Source organism: Meleagris gallopavo, chromosome 1 (genome assembly GCF_000146605.3).
Source record: "Meleagris gallopavo isolate NT-WF06-2002-E0010 breed Aviagen turkey brand Nicholas breeding stock chromosome 1, Turkey_5.1, whole genome shotgun sequence".
Lineage (NCBI taxonomy): Eukaryota > Metazoa > Chordata > Aves > Galliformes > Phasianidae > Meleagris > Meleagris gallopavo.
The window spans coordinates 41,170,924-41,188,986 of NC_015011.2; the positions used below are offsets into that span (position 1 = coordinate 41,170,924).

Below are 18,063 nucleotides of genomic sequence, written 5' to 3' on the forward strand. Positions count from 1 at the left end.
TTCTTTCAAAAAGTTTGATGTAAAAAGGAACAGACCCATTTGGCATAGTTTAAATGATACCCGACTTCTCACTGCAGAAGCTGTGGTCTTCAAAACAAATCTTTGATATAATAAATACTAATCTTATCCCTAAAATCCTTGCACGCAATGTTTTTCTTACCGTATCTCTCTTTGGACTGAGACACTTGCTGCTTCCTGTCAGTACACTCTAAGGCGCTGACTGCTGATGTTGTTTATGTTAATTGCTTTCTCTTGCTCCCATGATGTCCACTGCCACAGCTAAAGCAGAGAGAACAGCTTACACTTGTGTTACCAACTAACACCTCCATTCTCATCCCGTCCTGGGTTGCGATGACTTTGCTTGAAAGTGCTGGCTAGGCTCAATGTGGGCAGCAAAAGCAAGAGATTTAACAGAGGGACAACATTTAAAGGGCTCTAGGAGTTGTGCACACTTTCCACCTGAACTCAGCACTCAGGAAAGTTAAGAAAATTAAGGAGAACAGATTAAGACAATGAATAACGAACAATCAGTGGGCAGGAGCGTGCACCGAAACAGTTACCGTTGCCAGGAACTACCCTAGCTCTGATAGCGCAGAGAACCTGGGCAACGAAAGGAGGCGGCCGTCCCGCCCGAGGTACAACCTGACACCGAGAAGCCTCCGCTCCTTGGGGACACCGCTTCCATGCCCGCGCGGAGGCGGAGTGAAGGCCGCCGAGCGAGATCAGCCGCTGAAGTAACAGCCAACGGCTTTCGCCTCAGACCCAGCGCGAGCCCCGTCCCGGCGGGACACTCCCGCTCGCCCCAGAGGTGGCCTCGCTCCGCCATGGGGCTCCTGCCGGGCGCAGCCGGACTACGTCTCCCATGGCGCAGCGCGGTGCGGGCGCGCTTCCGGCCGGGCGCGGAGCCGGCGGCGGGATCGGACTGGCGGGGCCATGAGCCGCAGGGGCGCGGTGCAGCGCAAGGTGCCGTGCTTGTTCGTGACCGAGGTGAAGGAGGAGCCGTCGGCCAAGCGGGAGCGCCAGGTGACCGGGCAGCGCGGGCCGCGGAAGGCGCTGGGCTCGATGGGCCGAGGCCGGGAGTCGGCGGCAGCGGAGGTGTCGCCTAAGTGGACCCGGCCCGGCTGCAGGGGAGCACCTGGGGTTTGAGGGAGAAATGTCAGAGGGCGGTAGCATCCATCTGTGCGGTTGTAGGCTTCCACTTTCTGCTGTCCAGTTAGAGTGAAAAACCTGTGGGCTGCGCGGTGAGCTGGGATCCGTCTGTGTTTTGGTTTTTTGTTTGTTTGTTTTCTGCCATTGCTGTCTGATTAAGGAGTAGAAGAAGGAAAATAATGCCAATGCATCAGTAACTGCGTTGTTAATCTTTCAGTACCTGCGCCCTATAATGGTCGTGTTCGGGTCCTTCCCTAAATTGCTATTCACTCATATGGAGATGAGAAGCAGATGGGATTAGATATGTGGGTAAAGACAGCACTGGGGCTGTGGCTGCTGGGAAAGAAAGACAGTGCTGGTAGGAAAACTGACTGATGTTTTCTTCACTATCTGAAAATATTGTCTTTGTATGTAGTTTATGTTACGGTTACAGATAGGATTAATGGAATATTTGAGGGAGAACTCATTGCAACCTGTCAGTATTGAAAGGAAGTGTATGGAAAAGGGGGAGACTTGACTTTTCATACATGGCCTGATAGTGATAGGACATGGGGGAACCACTTCAAAGTAAAGAGCGGAGATTTCGGTTAGATGTTAGGGGGAACATCTTTAGTCAGAGGGTGGTGAGGTGCTGTAACAGGCTGCCCAGAGAGCTGTGGGTGCCCTGTTCCTGGAGGTGTTGATGACCAGGCTGGAAGGTGGCCCTGAGCAGTTTGATCCAGTGGGTGGTGTCACTGCCTGCCACAGGGGATTGGAACTACATGGTCTTTAAGGTCTCTTCTAACCCAGGGCATTCTACTATCCTATAAAATAGTCATGCAATGTAACTTAAGTATGTGGAAGCTTCTCATTTTGTAATTCTGTGTTTAGAGACATCTTCATGATGAAGGCTTCTTTGTGTTTGACCAGCAGGAAGAGATAGTGACCAGCTTACACTTCAAAGCTGACTAGGGAGAGAGGAGGGAGGGATGATTATTGTACAGGAAAATATTGTTAATCCAAACACAAATGTTAACACGGTTTCACTAAAACTGTTACAGAAGTACTACTGATGATACCTCATAGGAATGCAAACTAATCATGGCTGGATATTATTTCAGATTGCTGGGTGGCTTATTTCTTTATTCCGAGTGGAAAAATGTTTTGTTAACAACAGTGGCACTAAGTATTTTGTAGCAGTGTCTTGCCACTTTGCAAATCACTGATATGTGCATTGTACTGATGGTGGTGCCATTGTCATTCAGTTCCAACCCAAAACATAGGAGTTGGCAGTCATGCTGGATTTCTATTACCGTAGTAATATAGGAAAGTATATCTCAAAATTCTGTTGTGTTAGACTGGGACCCACATAGATAACATACCCCATTTAAAGTGGGAGGCAAAGTGATCTCGAAATACTAATCAAGAATGGAAAGGAGGGTCAGACTTTACAAATAGTTTGCCTTTTTTTTTTTTTTTTTTGTCTTACAGCATTTATTTTTCAAACTTGTCTTGCAGAAACAACTGTTCATTTTGATAGTATTAGAATTCAGCAATATAACATATAGTATTGAATTTATAGAGTCCAGCGCTACGAAGCAAGAATGTATGAAAACAATGCAGTAATGTAGCAGTGATTAGGATTTAAAATACCTGTCTTCTTTTCAGCCATTTAAAGTTTTGGCAACTGAAACCCTAAATGAAAAGGCATTAGAGGCAGATATATACAATGCAATTCCTACTGAAAAGGTGGATGGAACCTGCTGTTACATAACTACCTATAAAGGTAATAAGGAAGATCAGTATACAAGTTTCTCATGCTGAGTAGTGGCCTGTTTTAGTTGACTACAAAGTAATAGTTACTATATTAAAATGTCTGTAAAATTGTTGGAAATTTTGCTCTCTGATGTTTATGAAGTATAGTTTAAGTTAACTTGCCTCATTTCAAAAATTATTAGCAGTAGATGTACTTTGCATGCTAGAGTTTATGTAGAGGCTATTTGATTTCCTTGAGTAGGGTCAAAATTATGAAGGTTGGGGGAAAATTAGAAATTGGTTTATTGCATCACTGGGGTTCTTGCCTTTCCTTGAAATTGCAAGAAGATTTTGTATTAAACTAGACAAAACTCTACAGGTAGATTTTCAGATTTGTATACAATAACTAATTCGTTAATTAAAGCAGTCCTTTGGATGTAAAATTTTTGTAGTGACAAATAAGCAACAATTTCATGCTTTAACTTTTATGCAGTTGATTTCTGTACTATGCAAGGTATGATTACTTAAGTAAACCACTGTTTTTATAACTTTGGGATCTGTAGGGCAACCATACCTATGGGCCAGGCTGGACAGAAGACCCAACAAACAAGCTGAAAAAAGGTTCAAACGATTCTTATATTCAGTGGAAGATTGTAAAGGTCAGTCAAGATTTTTTTTCTGCAGGATACTTCACCTCTCATCTGATGCTGGAAATGTCACTTATCCAGCTCCATTTTTTTTTCATGTCACTCATCTTTTCTTCTCTTGTCCTAGTTTAAATATATTATAGGCTATCCAGGTAGCTATTTCTTAATCTTAACTACTTAAAGGCTAGTATGTTCCTCCTGATTCTAGACTGAAAATCAAGCATTGGTGCTTTTACAAAGTAATGTGTACTACTGTCTTTCAAATAAGGTTTAGATCACAGTATTTTAATGCTCGCATTGACAGAGGATCAAAATGTAATTCTAACAGTTTGCCAAATTCTAAATGCTGCATTTATATGTCTAGAATTTATTTGGAATGTTGAAGAGGATTTCAAGCCTGTTCCAGATACCTGGATCCCAGCCAAGGAAATAGAATTCTCTAATGGCAATCCTTTGCCTGATGAAAACGGACATATGCCAGGTACACATGGTTAAATGGTGAAAAAATACTGTTTTGAAGTGAATCACATTAGTAAAAATAGTAGCTAACACGTATGGAAAACAATGCAAATATTATTCGTTCATTATCCAGAAAGACTTTGTTCTGACATACTGAAAATAATTACAGTTTGTGTTCAGCTGAAGTTTTGCACGTTCACACTAGAAAATTGCCATGAATGTATTCTTCTTATATTTCTAAGAGATCTAACTGTTTCTCTAGTTACTCTGTTTTTAGCAAAGGTAACTGTTGTGGTTTTTCGTCGTTGTTTTGGTCTGGTTTTAATGCATTTACAGTTTTAATTGGCATTTGATAAATTTAGATACTTGCTTTGGTAAAATGGAATGTTTTGTCATAGGTTGGGTGCCCGTGGAGAAAAACAGTAAGCAGTATTGCTGGCACACATCCGTTGTAAATTATGAGGCTGAAGTGGCACTTGTATTGAAACACCATGCTGACCCTGGGCTTTTGGAAATTAGACCAGTATCACTGTCAGAACTTCTAGAACAAACACTGGAGCTTATTGGGACAAATATTAATGCAAATCCATATGGTAAGTTTGTAAGGATAAAATATTTTATTCAGTGATATTTCAGCTGGAAAGGCATTAATTTTCTTTGTATATATTTCTTTTTTCTCTCTTTAAATAGAAGAAAAGGCATGTTTAAATATGTAACATTTATTAGGAAGGAAAGGAAGGGCTAGCTCAAAGAATACTCTCAGGTTGGTACCCAAAATGCACTCAGCTTAGAACGTAAAACTGCTACAAATTTATCTGTTAAACCTGTCTGCCTGCATGTTCTTCAGGAGCTAATATAAAAATGCTTTGCTGTAGCTTTTCAACAAAGAGCAGCAGTTTTATTCATGCAAAGAACCATAAAAATTCCTGCATGAAGGTAACTGTGATTTTAAAAAATATACGCCTGTTACATATACCTATTTTGTAGAAAACAGTTTATGCCATACCTAAAACTCAGGTTTCTGCTACACTGATGCAGAGCTCTGTGACACCTGAAAAACAGCTGTGCTATTGAAGAACTCTGCTTTCTCAGTAGTCAAGGCACAGGTTTTAACTAATCCTTGTTGTGATTTTCAGACAGTTAATGAGTACCGTCTCGTTTTTAATGAGAATTTCCCAGAACAAAAAAAACACACTAACTGGAAAATTTTTTTAAATTGTTAAATTTTAAATTGGAAATTGTTTTAAATGTCAGCTTGAAAAATGGTTTAAGATTGTTTGAGGGTGCTTCTTTTCTTGATGCTGCTTAGTTCATTAAAATAGAAAATTTTATTCAGCCTTAGATGTTTTTTAGTCCCTGGAATTAGTCATGAGTTGCAGCTTTAAAATAGTTAAATATTGTTAGTATCTTCTTAAGGAAATGTAATTTCAAAACTAAATTTTGTCTGTTATTTCTCCCTTTCAAAGCTTGTTAACAGAAAACACAATTAAGCATGAGCACAAATGAATTTTAACTTCCTTGCTTGGCTGCAAGGGTAATTGCCAAGGAAGGACAGGAAAAATAGTACATGGTCTGAGCATTGTGTTAGAATTTAAACAAATGGCAACAACTTTTTTTTTTATAATTTTGGTCTTAGTTTTCAGTGTAAATCTTCGGTCACTGAAGAGGCAGTGCTTTTTTTCTTTTATTAAACAGCCTTGCCTAAGTGTTATTGCACATTCATTAGAAAATATGCAATTTCACAAACTAAGATGTTTGTGATCTGGGTTGTGATCTGAAGCATGAAGAATTTAGTGGCTCTGTGGTTACTGAGGAGGTGAACATGAGCATGAAACTGAACACTGTAACATCTGAGGCATGTTAACTTATATTCTGTAAATAAAAGTTGCATGAGGAGAAGATGACTACATTTGATATTTATGTGCAATTGGTCTTTTAAATACAGTGTGTTGCTGTAGAATCTAATAGAAATCTGCCTTTATAGAGCACTTTTTAGATGTCTGTAATAAAAGTGAGGTAAATGTTAAAACATGTAACTGCAGAAAGATTTTTGTTCCTTTTAACATAGGGTTGGGAAGCAAAAAGCAACCTATACATCTTCTGGTACCACATGGAGCATTTGAAATAAAGAATCCTCCTACTTTGAAACAAAGTGACATATTGTCATGGTTTGAAGGCTGCTGTGAGGGTAAAGTTGAAGGAATTGTTTGGCACTGCCGTGATGGATGTTTAATCAAGGTAAATAGACAGATGTGTAGAAAGCACTATAATAATTTGTAGTAGCTGAGGCATTGTGGCTTATCATTCACTTTTTACCTTGCTTTTCAAATTCTTTATTAGTAATCCTAGCAAATTTGGTTACAGTAGAATTAAGCAAGCCACTGAACAGCATTCAGTACAGCTGATGGTTTAATACATTCTTTTATTATCTACATTATGTTTATAGTAATTGAGAATATAAGTTAATTTTCCTGTCTACACAGGATTTGGTCAACATTTTAAAACTTTATTTTAAAAAGTTCACTTCTTGTAATGTTGACTTAGAGAATAAGGATTGCTGATGTAATCTTTGATTAATTAGCAAGTTAATTTTTATTTCTGATGCTTTAGAGGACACAGTGGTTCTTGTTTGCTTTTTGTGCTTCACTTAGTCATATTATTCTAACAGATAATTATTAAATGTTTATCAGAATTATCTAGTACAGAGAATCCTAGAACTGAAGCCTCCTTTCCCCTCAAATTGGGAACTCTCAGGCTGCTATATCAGAATCTCTAAATGGATCTATTTCTTCTTATTTTAGCTCCATCGCCATCATCTTGGTTTATGCTGGCCACTTGCAGAGACATACCTGAATTCTCAGCCTGTTGTTATTTCTTTCAATAGAAATGACTATGACTGTGATTTTGGACCAAAGAGTTTGTTTCATCAGTTTTCAAAACTAGACGGTCAAAGATTTGACAGACTCAAAGATATCAAGTTTGATGATTGAAGTTGCTTTTCTGTTTTAAGTTAGTAGCTCTCTGTCCTGCATTCTGCTTTTTTCTATCACAGAACTCCTTCCAAAAAGGAATCTTCCTGCTTGAAGAGCAAGCTCTATTTGCTATAGTTAGAAGTTTTTCTTAAATGACTTATTGTAAGTAGTAACGTATGTGACATCCAGAACAGAATCTAGCTTCAAGCATGTTTACTTTTACTTTTGAAAAATCCTTAACTTGTTCACCCATTTCTGGAACTGCTAATGGTTAAACAGCACGTTGTCTAACTAACTGGCTGATCCTAGCAGCTTAGTTAATGAATGCAATCAGTTGTGAAAGTTCCCTAGGATGTGCTTTTCTAAAGATAATTATTATGACACAACAACATGTAGAACTCAGATTCAGGATCTAGTTTTTTTTATCAGTGAAGAATAGATTTCTGGTAGCACCAGAAGTAGGTCTGAAGTGCGATGATTTCTTAAAATGTTTATATCTTTCTTGGGTGAAAATATTTTATGGTATTATTCAACTGATAAGCTGCAGCATTATGCTAGTACCTGAAAAAATAATTAAGCTACATCCTAAATCTACTTCCACAATTTTTGTTCAAAGATCAGAGGAAGTGAAAGGAAGCATACTCATTCTATCTTGAAGATTCTTAGTGAGAGATTTGACTTCGTAGTACCCATTTTAAGACTGCATCTAGATTTATGAAGCACATATTAATATTTGAAAAAAGATGGCACAAATAATAAAGTAAGAATGCATAGTGGTTTGAGTGGCCTTTTATTTGCGCTATAAAAGTTTACATCCATATGTATAAAGTATACAGAATGAAAAAATTCACATAGTAACTGTACATTTATCTACAAAAATACTGCTAGTTTGGCTGATGTACTGCAAAAATGTTTTCCATTCTTTATTCTTGAATTTTCTATAATTGAGGTAAAAATAATTAACGTCGTAAGAAGAGAGATGACCACAACACTGTCTACTGTTGAGATGCAAGACAGAAAGAATAAATTACAGTATTGTTGATCTGGAATTTACCATATGTAAGTTGCTTTCAGAGTTTCTGAACTTCTGGTTAGAGCTGAAAATTCAGACTTTTCCTTAAGAACGTGTCTCACTGCAATTAGTTTTCTGAATAATATTGCAGAGTAGATGGAGGAGGTAAAACTGTTTTTTATTTTGACCGGTGTATGTAAATATTGACCACAATCCATTGACTTAATCAATTCAGCAAGCTGCAGAATGTGCCAAATTTCAATATTTTGTTTATTTATTTTGTTTTATCCTGAAATGACAGACAAATCAGTATTATGTAACTGCCCTAGAATTTATTTTCCTTGTCAGTGCTGAGGAAACTAAATGCCTAATCAACAGAAGTATTGGCTGGGCTATCTACTTGCATGCCAAACTCTTCAGACAGCTTCTTTAATCTTTCTTCTAAAAGAATATTTTTTTTTAATTCTTCATTATAGTTGTATTTCAGATCTTCAATTTCTTCAAAAAAGGAAGGATTGAAGTTTTCCAGTTCTTTTCTCAACTGTTTTGTTTCTTCCTATTACAAAGAACAAAGGAGTAACCAAAACTTAGGGAATACTTGTCATCAACAGCTTTCTTGCCTTTTTCTTCAGAGAACATACGTTCTACTACAGACAAATCTACTCGGGAAAATTCACTAACAAAAATTAGTTTCTAGGCATAGTGGTGAGAAATGGACTTGTTTTAGTGTTATTTGGGATATTAAATAGGTTCTTCTAGCTGACTATAGTTGTGCTCATTATCTTGCCAGATCATTTCTGCAACTCACCTTTAGCTGCTCTTTCTCCAACTCAGAGGCTTTCAGCTGTGCCTGGAGGTCAGCTACTTCTGTCATTAACTTATCATTTTTATCCTTCTTTGAAACTTCACTATTCCCTGCAAAAATTATTGACTTGATAGGAAATTTCAGGTAAGTATAATCAATTACATGAATAAATTTGTTACAATAATACTTCAGTTGTTTCAACTGTAAAGAGATGCAGTGTGTAAACTCAGTTGTGATCAACAACCACCAAAATTTCAAATCATCCTGGCTATTCTTTGGTTCTTCCACAAATTAGGTAATGGTGTATAATTCTTGTTACTGAAGGCAGTATTCAAATGACCAGTCTATTAGCACGTTTCTGAAAAATACACGTGCAGTTTCTCTGAATTAGATACAGAAAATTTGGAAAAGAGAGTTGAACGATCTTGATTATATTCATGATTGAAGAATGTGTTGTTTTTGTTCTGTTGTTTTTTTTTTCTTCCTAGTCTTATGGCAGTGTGCTGCTCTACAGCACTCCTTGCTTTTGCTGTGGCTTTTTCTGACAGCTGCGAATCTTAAATCATTCACAGGGCTGGTATCCTGAAATAGACACTTGTTTTCTGGCAGCCTGGAACCCAAGGCAAGAGGATTAAGCAGGAGGGTTTCAATGAATGACTGAAGTCTTACAAGCAGTATTTGAGATTTATAAAGCATGAAATATTTACTTCTTGGAAAGGGAAATCTTGCAAAGATTCCAGGCTCTTCCTCAAAGTAATTTTTACTAATACTTCTTTATAAATATCTTAGGTAAATTCTCAAACATCAGGGACCTTAATTTGCTCCAGTTTATGGCACATTGGCATTAATAGAACTACAGAAATATTTGGATTATATTATCATCTTACACATATTATTTAAAAATAGTTTTAGGCCCAAACCACACAAAAATCTTTATTTTAGGTATTGGAAATGATTACCAGCTGCAGGACCCTCACTTGTGTACATGTGTATCTGGTGCTTATAGTCTTCTATCTGGCGTACTAGTTCTGCTTTTTCTTCCTTTAATTGACTATTAGTTAATCTGGAATATAAAAGAATTTTTAAATAATTTTTAAAATATTAACATGTTTCGAAATATGTAACACATAATAAAAAAATCGCAGTGGCTTTTTGTTGATCATTCTCATTTCATATATGTTGGCTGAGGAATACAGTACCTTAAAAGCTGAAGCTCCCTGATGAGGCCTTGCTCTGTCCTCGCACCTTCAGGAAGGTGGCTGAGAAGCTCAATCTTGAAAGAAAAGGTAAACAAACAAACAAACAAAAGTCAGTCTTGAGAGGAGTATGCACAGATGGTGTATTTCACATGGAGTTACTTCTCTTTGGCATAGTTTAATAAAATGAAAGAAAATGACAATGATATACTAATGGTGTAACCAAGTACTAGGTAATCACAAAGGGTCGAAGAAAAAAAAGGTAATAACCTACAACCAGTTTCTGCAAAGTTTCTAATTATCTGCAGCCCTCTTAAAGCTAAGCTGCACTGCATATTTCATGAAGGATGGAAAAAAAATTTTTAAAAGAATGCTAGGAATAAGTTGAGACATCAGAATAATGTATAGATAATACTTATGAAAGTGATAACCCACTAAAGGTACTGACATGTTTGTTTGCGTACATAGGTGTCTCAAGTTTCTTTGTGTCATTTGAAACGCAAGTAACTGCAATTAAAACTCAAATGAATGTACACTGACTAGAAATGATCTATAGTCATAAACTAGAAGCAGAGAGGGAGTTAGCCTGTAGATGTATCTTCCGGTAGAAGATACAAGAGCAAAAATATAAAGTCTTTTAAATTAGATTTTTTTTTTTTTAATACAGTGATCATTTATGAACTCTCAAAGGCTACTATTAGGTATAAATTTTGGTTCTATTATTACCTAAAACTCTTTGACAGAAGATCTCTATTTCTTTGAAATGGAATGAACATTGACCACATCCTTTCATTTGTATTTGAGACAAAACAAACCTGAAATTGTGCTGCCCCAGAGAAATGTCACATAATAAAAGTATTTTCTCTTAATTTTGCTATTGGTAAGCAGGATCCAACAGTTCAGGAGAGGCTTGTTCATGTTAATAGTGCTGACTTTAAACCAGAAAGAGAAAAGCAAACAAAGCTTGAAGTAATTGTTTTACAAAACTCCATTCCATGTCCTTTTTCTATTTATTGAACACATTTACTTGGTTAGATAATGCCTGACTTTTGTATATTCAGCACTTTACTCTGAGAAATGCCAATGCGAGATGTCCAAGGAAGAAAACCATGCACTTCTTAGTAAACAAGAAGATGGAAGCTAATCCAGGTTAATCCACGTACACAGACATAGGCCTACATCTCTGGCATACTTGAAATTCAAAATCTGATCCATCTTTTCAAGTGTACCTTAGTCAAATTCAGTAACTCTTCCACATGTGAAGTATATTTGTAAGACTTATTCTAAAGACTGTGTACTACGATGCCATATTGGAAAGAAACACAAAAATCCCCTTTAGGGTGGAAAAGTCAGTCCCCCAAAAAGACTTGAAGAAAGTAGAAAGTCCCTGTAGGAAAATTACTTTGCTGAACAAGTTAGGATGATTTTAAGACAATATGAAGTATCTATATTTATAGCCTTTTAGATGATCAGTGAAACTATAATTAAAAAATATAGAGAGAAATATTATTTCCCCTAAGAAGGGGAAGGCATCAATATGTACTGATAAGTGGTAAACCTTATTAAACATTGAAAATATTTAAATGTACAATTATGAAAACTAAAACTGAAAATAATTAAAAACATAGCGAAAAATAAATTGTCAGTATGGACAGAAGGAAATTAAAATTAATCAATGTATTCTTAAACTCATCTGTCTTAGATTTTTACTCACTTGTTCTTTTAGATCCTGTAAGTTTTTATCAGCATTGTGTTCACGTTCTGTTGCTTCCTGAAGCAGCCGTTTAAGGTCAGTAATGCTTTGGGTTTTTTTAGCAATATCCATTTCCAGTTCCTTCATCTTTGTTTCATGCATCCTGGTATTAGGATTATCATGATTATTAATATTTAAAGAGGAAAAGATAAGAGAAAATGCTAACACATTTACGAAAAATAGAAATCAGGATATTCTCAAAGCAGGTAAGATGTAAAAGACACCCTAAAATATGTTTGGAGCAGAGACCTTCAAATATTCACTGATCTTATTTAATAAGTGAGCTGAAGCTCCTAGCATAATAATAATGAAACATTTTAGTATTTTTTTATTTTAGAATAAAGGTTCTTCCAAATGTTCTACCATTGCTGACCTTACGTGTTTATACTCTAACAAGGAGTTACTGGAATCCTCTATGGTTTTGCATGTATACACCAGGCTATTTCTTACTAAACCATGCATGTCTCTTGCTGCATTCAGTTGGATGATGCACTGTTCAGGTCTTACTTCATTTGTTGTGATTGTGTGTGTGGAAAATAAATCAATGTAGTACAAAAAAAAGCTTAATACGGATGCAGGAGATGCAAACTGAACAGAAAAAGTATTCAAAAAGTGTTCTACGAGAAATGATGTTCTGTCTTGGAGTCTGAGGAAGAATCCATTTTGCTTTGAGCCTGCTACAGAATTGTTTTGGTAGAAACATGGAAATGTTGATTGCAAGACACTGCTAGAGATATCTAATCCAGTCTTCCTGCTGAAGAGGCTTTTCAGATGTGGATTCTAACCTCTTCCTACATGCCAAACAGTAAAATCCCAAAGATCATGTAGGTGATGCCCAAGGACTTTTTATTACCACTTACCTGATCTGGACAATATGTCCGTGAGGTGGACTACATGACAAAGTGCTCCAGTGAGCTTTTCTAGGTTGATGCTATTTATTTACTTCAAAATGTTGTTAATCTTAAACCATGTTAAATAAAAAGTTTTTGTTCACACCATTTGAAATAGTCAAGTATAATTAATCATGATGCCATATGTATATACATTAGTGCTTCCTGTTTATTTCCATGGAAAGTAGAGAGTATAGTAATGCTAAATGACAGCTGAGACTCTGTTCTACAAAACAACTATTTTTCAACATAGTCACCAATATTAGCTGTGCATTTTTTCTGCCAGTGATGAACAAAAGCCTGCATTGTATGCTGTACAAATCTGTACCAGCGGAGGTGACCCACTTCACTACTGCTAAAATGCACCACCCACCACCTCGCTATGCTCACATCCACTCTTTGGTCTCCAGAAATGTTCAGCAAATGTCGATGAATGTGAATGGGTGCAACTTTTTCCATGCAGAGGAATTCAGTTACGTGCCTTTGCTTCATATGCACTTCCTATATCAGATGCTGTTCCTCTGCTGCCATCTGTCTCATAGCAACAAAATGCAACAGACTATGGGCAAGAAGGTTCAGCTTCTACTTCCATACCACCACTGTTTGCCACCGGTGTCATGGGTCAATGTAATGAAATAGGAGGCATTACTTTTGGAGCAGTTTTCATGCATACACATACGTATACACATTACTGTACACAACTACGTAGATCAACTAAAAAGAAGCTAATACAAATTTTTTTCAAAAAGGTGAATAATTAAAAGAGAAACTATACTCAAACATTAAGCTGGTAATGTAAGCCCTTAAGGGTCTACACCTTCAATACATGTTCTTCTTCCTCCTGTGGCTGGCAGCCAGTATTCCCCTCTTGCTTGCACTAAATATAGCAGTCATCTGACCTTGCATATAGACATTTTACATCACTACGTAGTTAGGTAGAAGGAGAAAATAAAGGAACAGCTTTCTAAAGTCTCAGTGAAGTGAAATGGTTCAGCTGTGTGTCAGAGAAGCTCTACAAATTCTGCCAGGGGATCCCACAGGAATGGAAGACTAGAGAGACTGAAATTCAACAGCAGTCTGACCTTGTCTGAAATCAGACAGATGCCTCTCCTGTAGAGTTAATCTTCTGCCCTTACAAGGTTGCTGCCAGAGGTAGATAAACTTTTTGCAGATACTTTCTATCTCTGTAAACATTGAAGGTATTTTTGCAGCCTGAGCTTATTTTGTTATTAGATCATGTAGAAGCCCAGGGCTAAGTATTTTTCCACGAAAACCTGCTCTGTTCCCTGCCTCTGCAGGATAGATGCTGTTTCTTTCTCCCTCTAGCATAAGCACTATGTGCCAAGTACAAGAGGTGATACCCAATTAAAAACTTTTCCCTCAAAGAGGAATAAAATTATTCGTTCTCCATTTTCACATGTATCTTATATCAGTGTTCTGTATCAATCTGTTCATCATTAAACATGCAAGTGAGACACCTGAATATCAACTTTGTATGCAGCTCATTAGTGACAGCAGGTGTTAACAGTAATGTTTTTGGACTAGCAATGCTTTTGGGAGTGATTGCTCACTAAAATACCTGCTGTAAACAAACCACAAAACAGTTCAAAGCAACTTGCTTCCATCAAAGAAATGAATGCCATTAAAAGTTGTTCAGTCTGCTGAGTTAAGATCTCCAGTCTGTATAAGAAGCTTGTCATAGAAAAAGATCGGCACTATCTGCAGAAGTATCAATAAAGTAATAATGTATGTCTAACTTGTAGAGCAGAAATTGGTGTCACACTGTGATGCAAGTAGTACCTCAGTTTCAGAAGTGACTGGTAAAGAATTGTAGACATTCACTATTATTACCAACAGTAATTTTTTATGATGATTTTCAAAGTCTGAATTTTATCTACAAATTTAGGAAAGGGTGATTCCACACTTCTTTTTACATTGGAAAACATGATCCAATTCTAGTTTCTCAATTTTTCTCCCTTCTACTACGAATAACAGGACCACCAGGCTGACTCCATTTCAGGGCCTTCAGAACACCTACGTGTACGTGTCGCAAAGAACACAGAAATCCCAGTGGGCTTACAAACAACCTCTGCACAGCCACATGGTTAAATGTAGATACACAAATGCAACTAGGAAAATGAAGGTTCCAGGCCTCTGTTTTTTATCTTTTTTTTTTCCCCCACTTGTATTGCTATCCTTTTGCTAAGATACTAAAGTCCGTGCTTTTTATGTTCAGCAAAAATGCTGAACACACATTCAGTACATTTAAGTAGAAAGGAACACAAAATCTTTCCTTTGTCAAAGCTATCCCGGAGTCTAAAGGTGATCTGAAGAAGGAAGAACACAGCTTCTCTACAGAACCAGCTAACAAGGCCAATACTTAAGGACAGTAGATCTCTGGTGAATTTTTGTACTGATATTAAAGAACCATAGAGTCAGACAATAAGCATGATATTACAAACAACTTCAAAAGAGGAAAGAAAAATTATGAAAATATAAGTATGTATTTTTATTTATATGTATTTATAATATTTGAGAAATGAAGAATAATTTTAATCCATACCTTGCTACGGCAACTGATTTCCAGATTTTCCTGTCAGTTTCATCAAGCTGAGAGCCTGTGCTTTCAGCCAAATTTAGCCTCTTAATGGCTTCCTTCAGCTGTACAGTTAAATTCTCATTTAATATCTCCAAATTGTTCTTTGCTATTCGTAGCTTCTCTCCACTGTCAGCTTCCTGTTGTTCAGTAAAAAAAAAGTTGTATGATACTTAACCTTATATGAAGCACTGCATTACCTAAAAAGATGGTGAGATAGAGCTGACAGTGTATCCTAGATACATGTATACCAGACCACTAGCTTCCAAATTCTGTCTCAGCCTGTTTCTTAGATGTCTCCCCTCCACATGAAATTAAAAGTTCTGTAAGTAGCAATAAAAATTCTTAGAAAATTATCCACCACATCGACCATTTTAAAAAGAAAAAAGATACTTAGCACAACAAGTAGCTAATGGAAATAAATTATCATAAATCATATCATATATAAATAAATATCATCATATATAATCATAATATAAATAATCATTGCAATGATCATACCTTTTTCAGCTCTTTACGTAGCCTCTCATTTTCAGTAATGACTTTTTCCATTCCTTTGGTTTTAGATTCGTAATGCATACTCAGCTGGCCCCCAAGATCAAGCTTCATTTTTTTCATTTCAGACTAAATAGTAAATAGTTTGTTAAAACATATTTACATTACCTCAAATTTCCTTTTTTGAAGCACATCACTTACAATCACTGAATGTAATTGACAGTTACAGTACAGTACAGACTGCAGACTGAGCATTTCATCACATATTTAAATGTATCTTAACATACAAATTATCTTTCCATAAATCATGCAGTATTTACGCTAAAATGAAATTTTAGTTCTGGGCACTTTTGTACTAGTCAACATCAACAACAGGCTTGCTGTTCAATTTTCCTACTAATTTGTATATGAACTCCTATTTGAATATACTATTTAAGATAAATCAGTACCTTTAGCTTCTCATTTTCCTGTTCAAGACCAAGTAATTTCTCATTAGAAACCACAGCTGGAGCTTTTTTCAGATCTTCATTTTCTCTTTGGACTCTCTCTACCACCTTTTTCATCAAACCAATAGTTTTTTCCAATTCTGGGACTGTCTTTCCACTTCTGCCAGCCTGTGCAGAAGAAAAAGGAAAGCTAAAATACAACCTTCTAAGATACTTCAATTCTTATTTTTATGGCATATTTTCCATTGTTTTATATTCATTATAAAGTTGTTAAAGTTTAGCATAACTTGAATCCTCAAGATTATTGCATAATTAACTTTCCAAAAAGTCATTCACCTCCAAATCAAATTATCAGCTCCCTCAATTTGTTATCTAAAAAAGCTGCAGTGAAATCTCAAAATTTTATGTATTTTATAAATAAAACATTAAAAAGATAAATCAAAGTAGTAAGTTTTATTTTGTTGTTAGTTTCTTTTTGTTTAGTTGGTTTTGATTTTTTATATTTTTAACTGTTTTTCTTGTAGAGCAGTTTCCTGATCCAACTGAGTGTGCAACACTATCTAAAGGGGAAAGAGAAAGTAATGACTACCTGTGAGCTTAAAGGACCAAAAAAGGGCTTTTTTTAAATCATACTTCTACAAATTAAAGTGGCAGAAAAAATACAGCTTAAAGCATAAGTAAATTAAAAAAAAAAAAGGCAATCCACAATTATTTTCTCTATTTTTCTTCAAACATTCCACTTAAGAGGTAAAAAAGCATTTAAAGAGTGTTCAAATTCCTTTATTTCCTTATATTCTTTGCAGCAATGGACTTCCTCAACAATAATGATTTAAAAATGCTGCTGTTTCCAATTTTGGGGCCAGAAGTACCTCCTTTCCACAGAGGTAAGAACCACAATAGAGCAGAAAATGGAGAAGGATTTTAGGAGCCCTACATAAACATAACATAGTGAGGCAAGTTTTGGAAGTGAAAATTACTTCTTTCTTCTCAAAAAGCACTGAAGAGATTAAAAGTTTTGTGTCTGTACACAGCAGAACTAGAGAAAAACCCCTAACAAATCTTTGGGCCTGAAAAGGAAGTTTCAGAATTTGCTGCCTCCTCAGAATCTTTGAATGAAGCAGTTTTACAGACTGAACTGCCTTTTCCAAAAGCTACAACCGCCTAAGATACAATTCTTTTCAGGTACCCCAAAGCAGAATTCATTCTCCTGGTATAATTCAAGGCACTTGCTTAATTCTGCTTCATTTCTGCTTCACACAAATAAATCTGAGAAGTCAGCAAAAGGAAAGGCACTCAGCATTACTGAAGCCTTTTTTCCTGTAACTTTTCAAATATTGCTCTATTAAAGCAGCTGACAATGGCTAACGTAAAATTTGTGTAGTCATGCATAGTAAAATACCTTCACTAACAAGTTACATTAACATCTGCATCAAATAAAAAAAAAGCTGTTATAATATTACAAAGGCTGTAACTCCTCTTTTTGGTACAAACATGTTTCTGAAGACAGGTTTAATGCAAATGACAAAACAGCTTCAATACTGCAAATATTTAATATAGTAGCTCTATTCATTCTAATGGTCCTATTGATTGAATTTTATTAATTTATTTAACACTTCAACAGTAAACTAAACAAGAACATTCACCATTTGCTTTCAGTTCATTCAAAATAATTTACCTTAAATGAAATATTTTTTTCATTTAATGTAACTGTGATGAAAAATGTTGCAATACTCACCCCTCTAACACTGCTCAGTTTTCTTTCAACATCTACTTTCTCCTTTTTGAGAAGTTCACACATTTCTTTTAAGTCACTTACTTGGTCCTAATAGAACAAAGTAATAAGGAACTTATTTATTTAGATTTAAGTTTGAGATTAACAGTAACAAAGTTACAGTTGGTTTTATTAAAA

General features: G+C 36.1%; 3 protein-coding genes and 1 long non-coding RNA gene across 9 annotated transcripts in view; 2 read left to right on the plus strand and 2 right to left on the minus strand.

Moving 5' to 3' along the window:
* Positions 1-232: 232 nt before the first annotated feature.
* Positions 233-7,214, minus strand: LOC109364662 (translation initiation factor IF-2-like). Its single transcript, XM_019611291.1, has 3 exons — positions 7,185-7,214; positions 643-1,102; positions 233-279 (listed from the first exon to the last, which is right to left on the minus strand). The coding sequence occupies exons 1-3, from the start codon at positions 7,212-7,214 to the stop codon at positions 239-241; spliced, it is 531 nt and encodes a 176-aa protein (XP_019466836.1). The 3' UTR covers positions 233-238.
* Positions 873-12,725, plus strand: C1H12orf29 (chromosome 1 C12orf29 homolog). Its single transcript, XM_010708862.3, has 8 exons — positions 873-1,023; positions 2,797-2,914; positions 3,447-3,542; positions 3,895-4,011; positions 4,388-4,582; positions 6,058-6,227; positions 6,791-10,064; positions 11,701-12,725. Exons 1-7 carry the CDS (start codon positions 934-936, stop codon positions 6,977-6,979), a joined length of 975 nt encoding a protein of 324 aa, XP_010707164.1. The 5' UTR covers positions 873-933; the 3' UTR covers positions 6,980-10,064; positions 11,701-12,725.
* The window catches only part of CEP290 (centrosomal protein 290), a 52,430-nt gene continuing 42,102 nt past the window's right edge, over positions 7,736-18,063 (minus strand). For 4 of the 6 annotated variants that reach the window (XM_019613634.2, XM_019613633.2, XM_010708849.3 and 1 more), the window contains exons 46-54: positions 17,890-17,976; positions 16,158-16,322; positions 15,715-15,837; positions 15,181-15,353; positions 11,689-11,830; positions 9,978-10,051; positions 9,738-9,841; positions 8,782-8,888; positions 8,341-8,529 (exon numbers count right to left, since the gene is read on the minus strand). In XM_019613634.2, the coding sequence (XP_019469179.1) occupies positions 8,341-8,529; positions 8,782-8,888; positions 9,738-9,841; positions 9,978-10,051; positions 11,689-11,830; positions 15,181-15,353; positions 15,715-15,837; positions 16,158-16,322; positions 17,890-17,976 (1,164 nt within the window). Of the gene's footprint in view, positions 8,530-8,781; positions 8,889-9,737; positions 9,842-9,977; positions 10,052-11,688; positions 11,831-15,180; positions 15,354-15,714; positions 15,838-16,157; positions 16,323-17,889; positions 17,977-18,063 lie in introns of all 6 variants that reach the window. The other 2 variants (XM_019613637.2, XM_031553811.1) reach the window with 2 other exon arrangements.
* Positions 16,918-18,063, plus strand: part of LOC116216730 — a 4,595-nt gene continuing 3,449 nt past the window's right edge. The window contains exon 1 of the long non-coding RNA XR_004160046.1: positions 16,918-17,038. This is a non-coding gene — a long non-coding RNA (uncharacterized LOC116216730). The remainder of the gene's footprint in view (positions 17,039-18,063) is intronic.

What these genes read in the sequence shown, in the direction of transcription:
- C1H12orf29 (XM_010708862.3), top strand. Translation starts at nt 934, where the DNA reads ATGAGCCGCAGGGGCGCGGTGCAGCGCAAGGTGCCGTGCTTGTTCGTG. An exon ending in TTCAGTGGAAGATTGTAAAG is followed by an intron (nt 3,543 to 3,894) that starts GTCAGTCAAGAT and finishes TTATATGTCTAG; the next exon opens with AATTTATTTGGAATGTTGAA. An exon ending in TATTAATGCAAATCCATATG is followed by an intron (nt 4,583 to 6,057) that starts GTAAGTTTGTAA and finishes CTTTTAACATAG; the next exon opens with GGTTGGGAAGCAAAAAGCAA.
- LOC109364662 (XM_019611291.1), bottom strand. Translation starts at nt 7,214, where the DNA reads ATGGGTGAACAAGTTAAGGATTTTTCAAAA. An exon ending in AAGTTAAGGATTTTTCAAAA is followed by an intron (nt 1,103 to 7,184) that starts GTAAAAGTAAAC and finishes GGGTCCACTTAG; the next exon opens with GCGACACCTCCGCTGCCGCC. An exon ending in CGGAGGCTTCTCGGTGTCAG is followed by an intron (nt 280 to 642) that starts GTTGTACCTCGG and finishes TCTCTGCTTTAG; the next exon opens with CTGTGGCAGTGGACATCATG.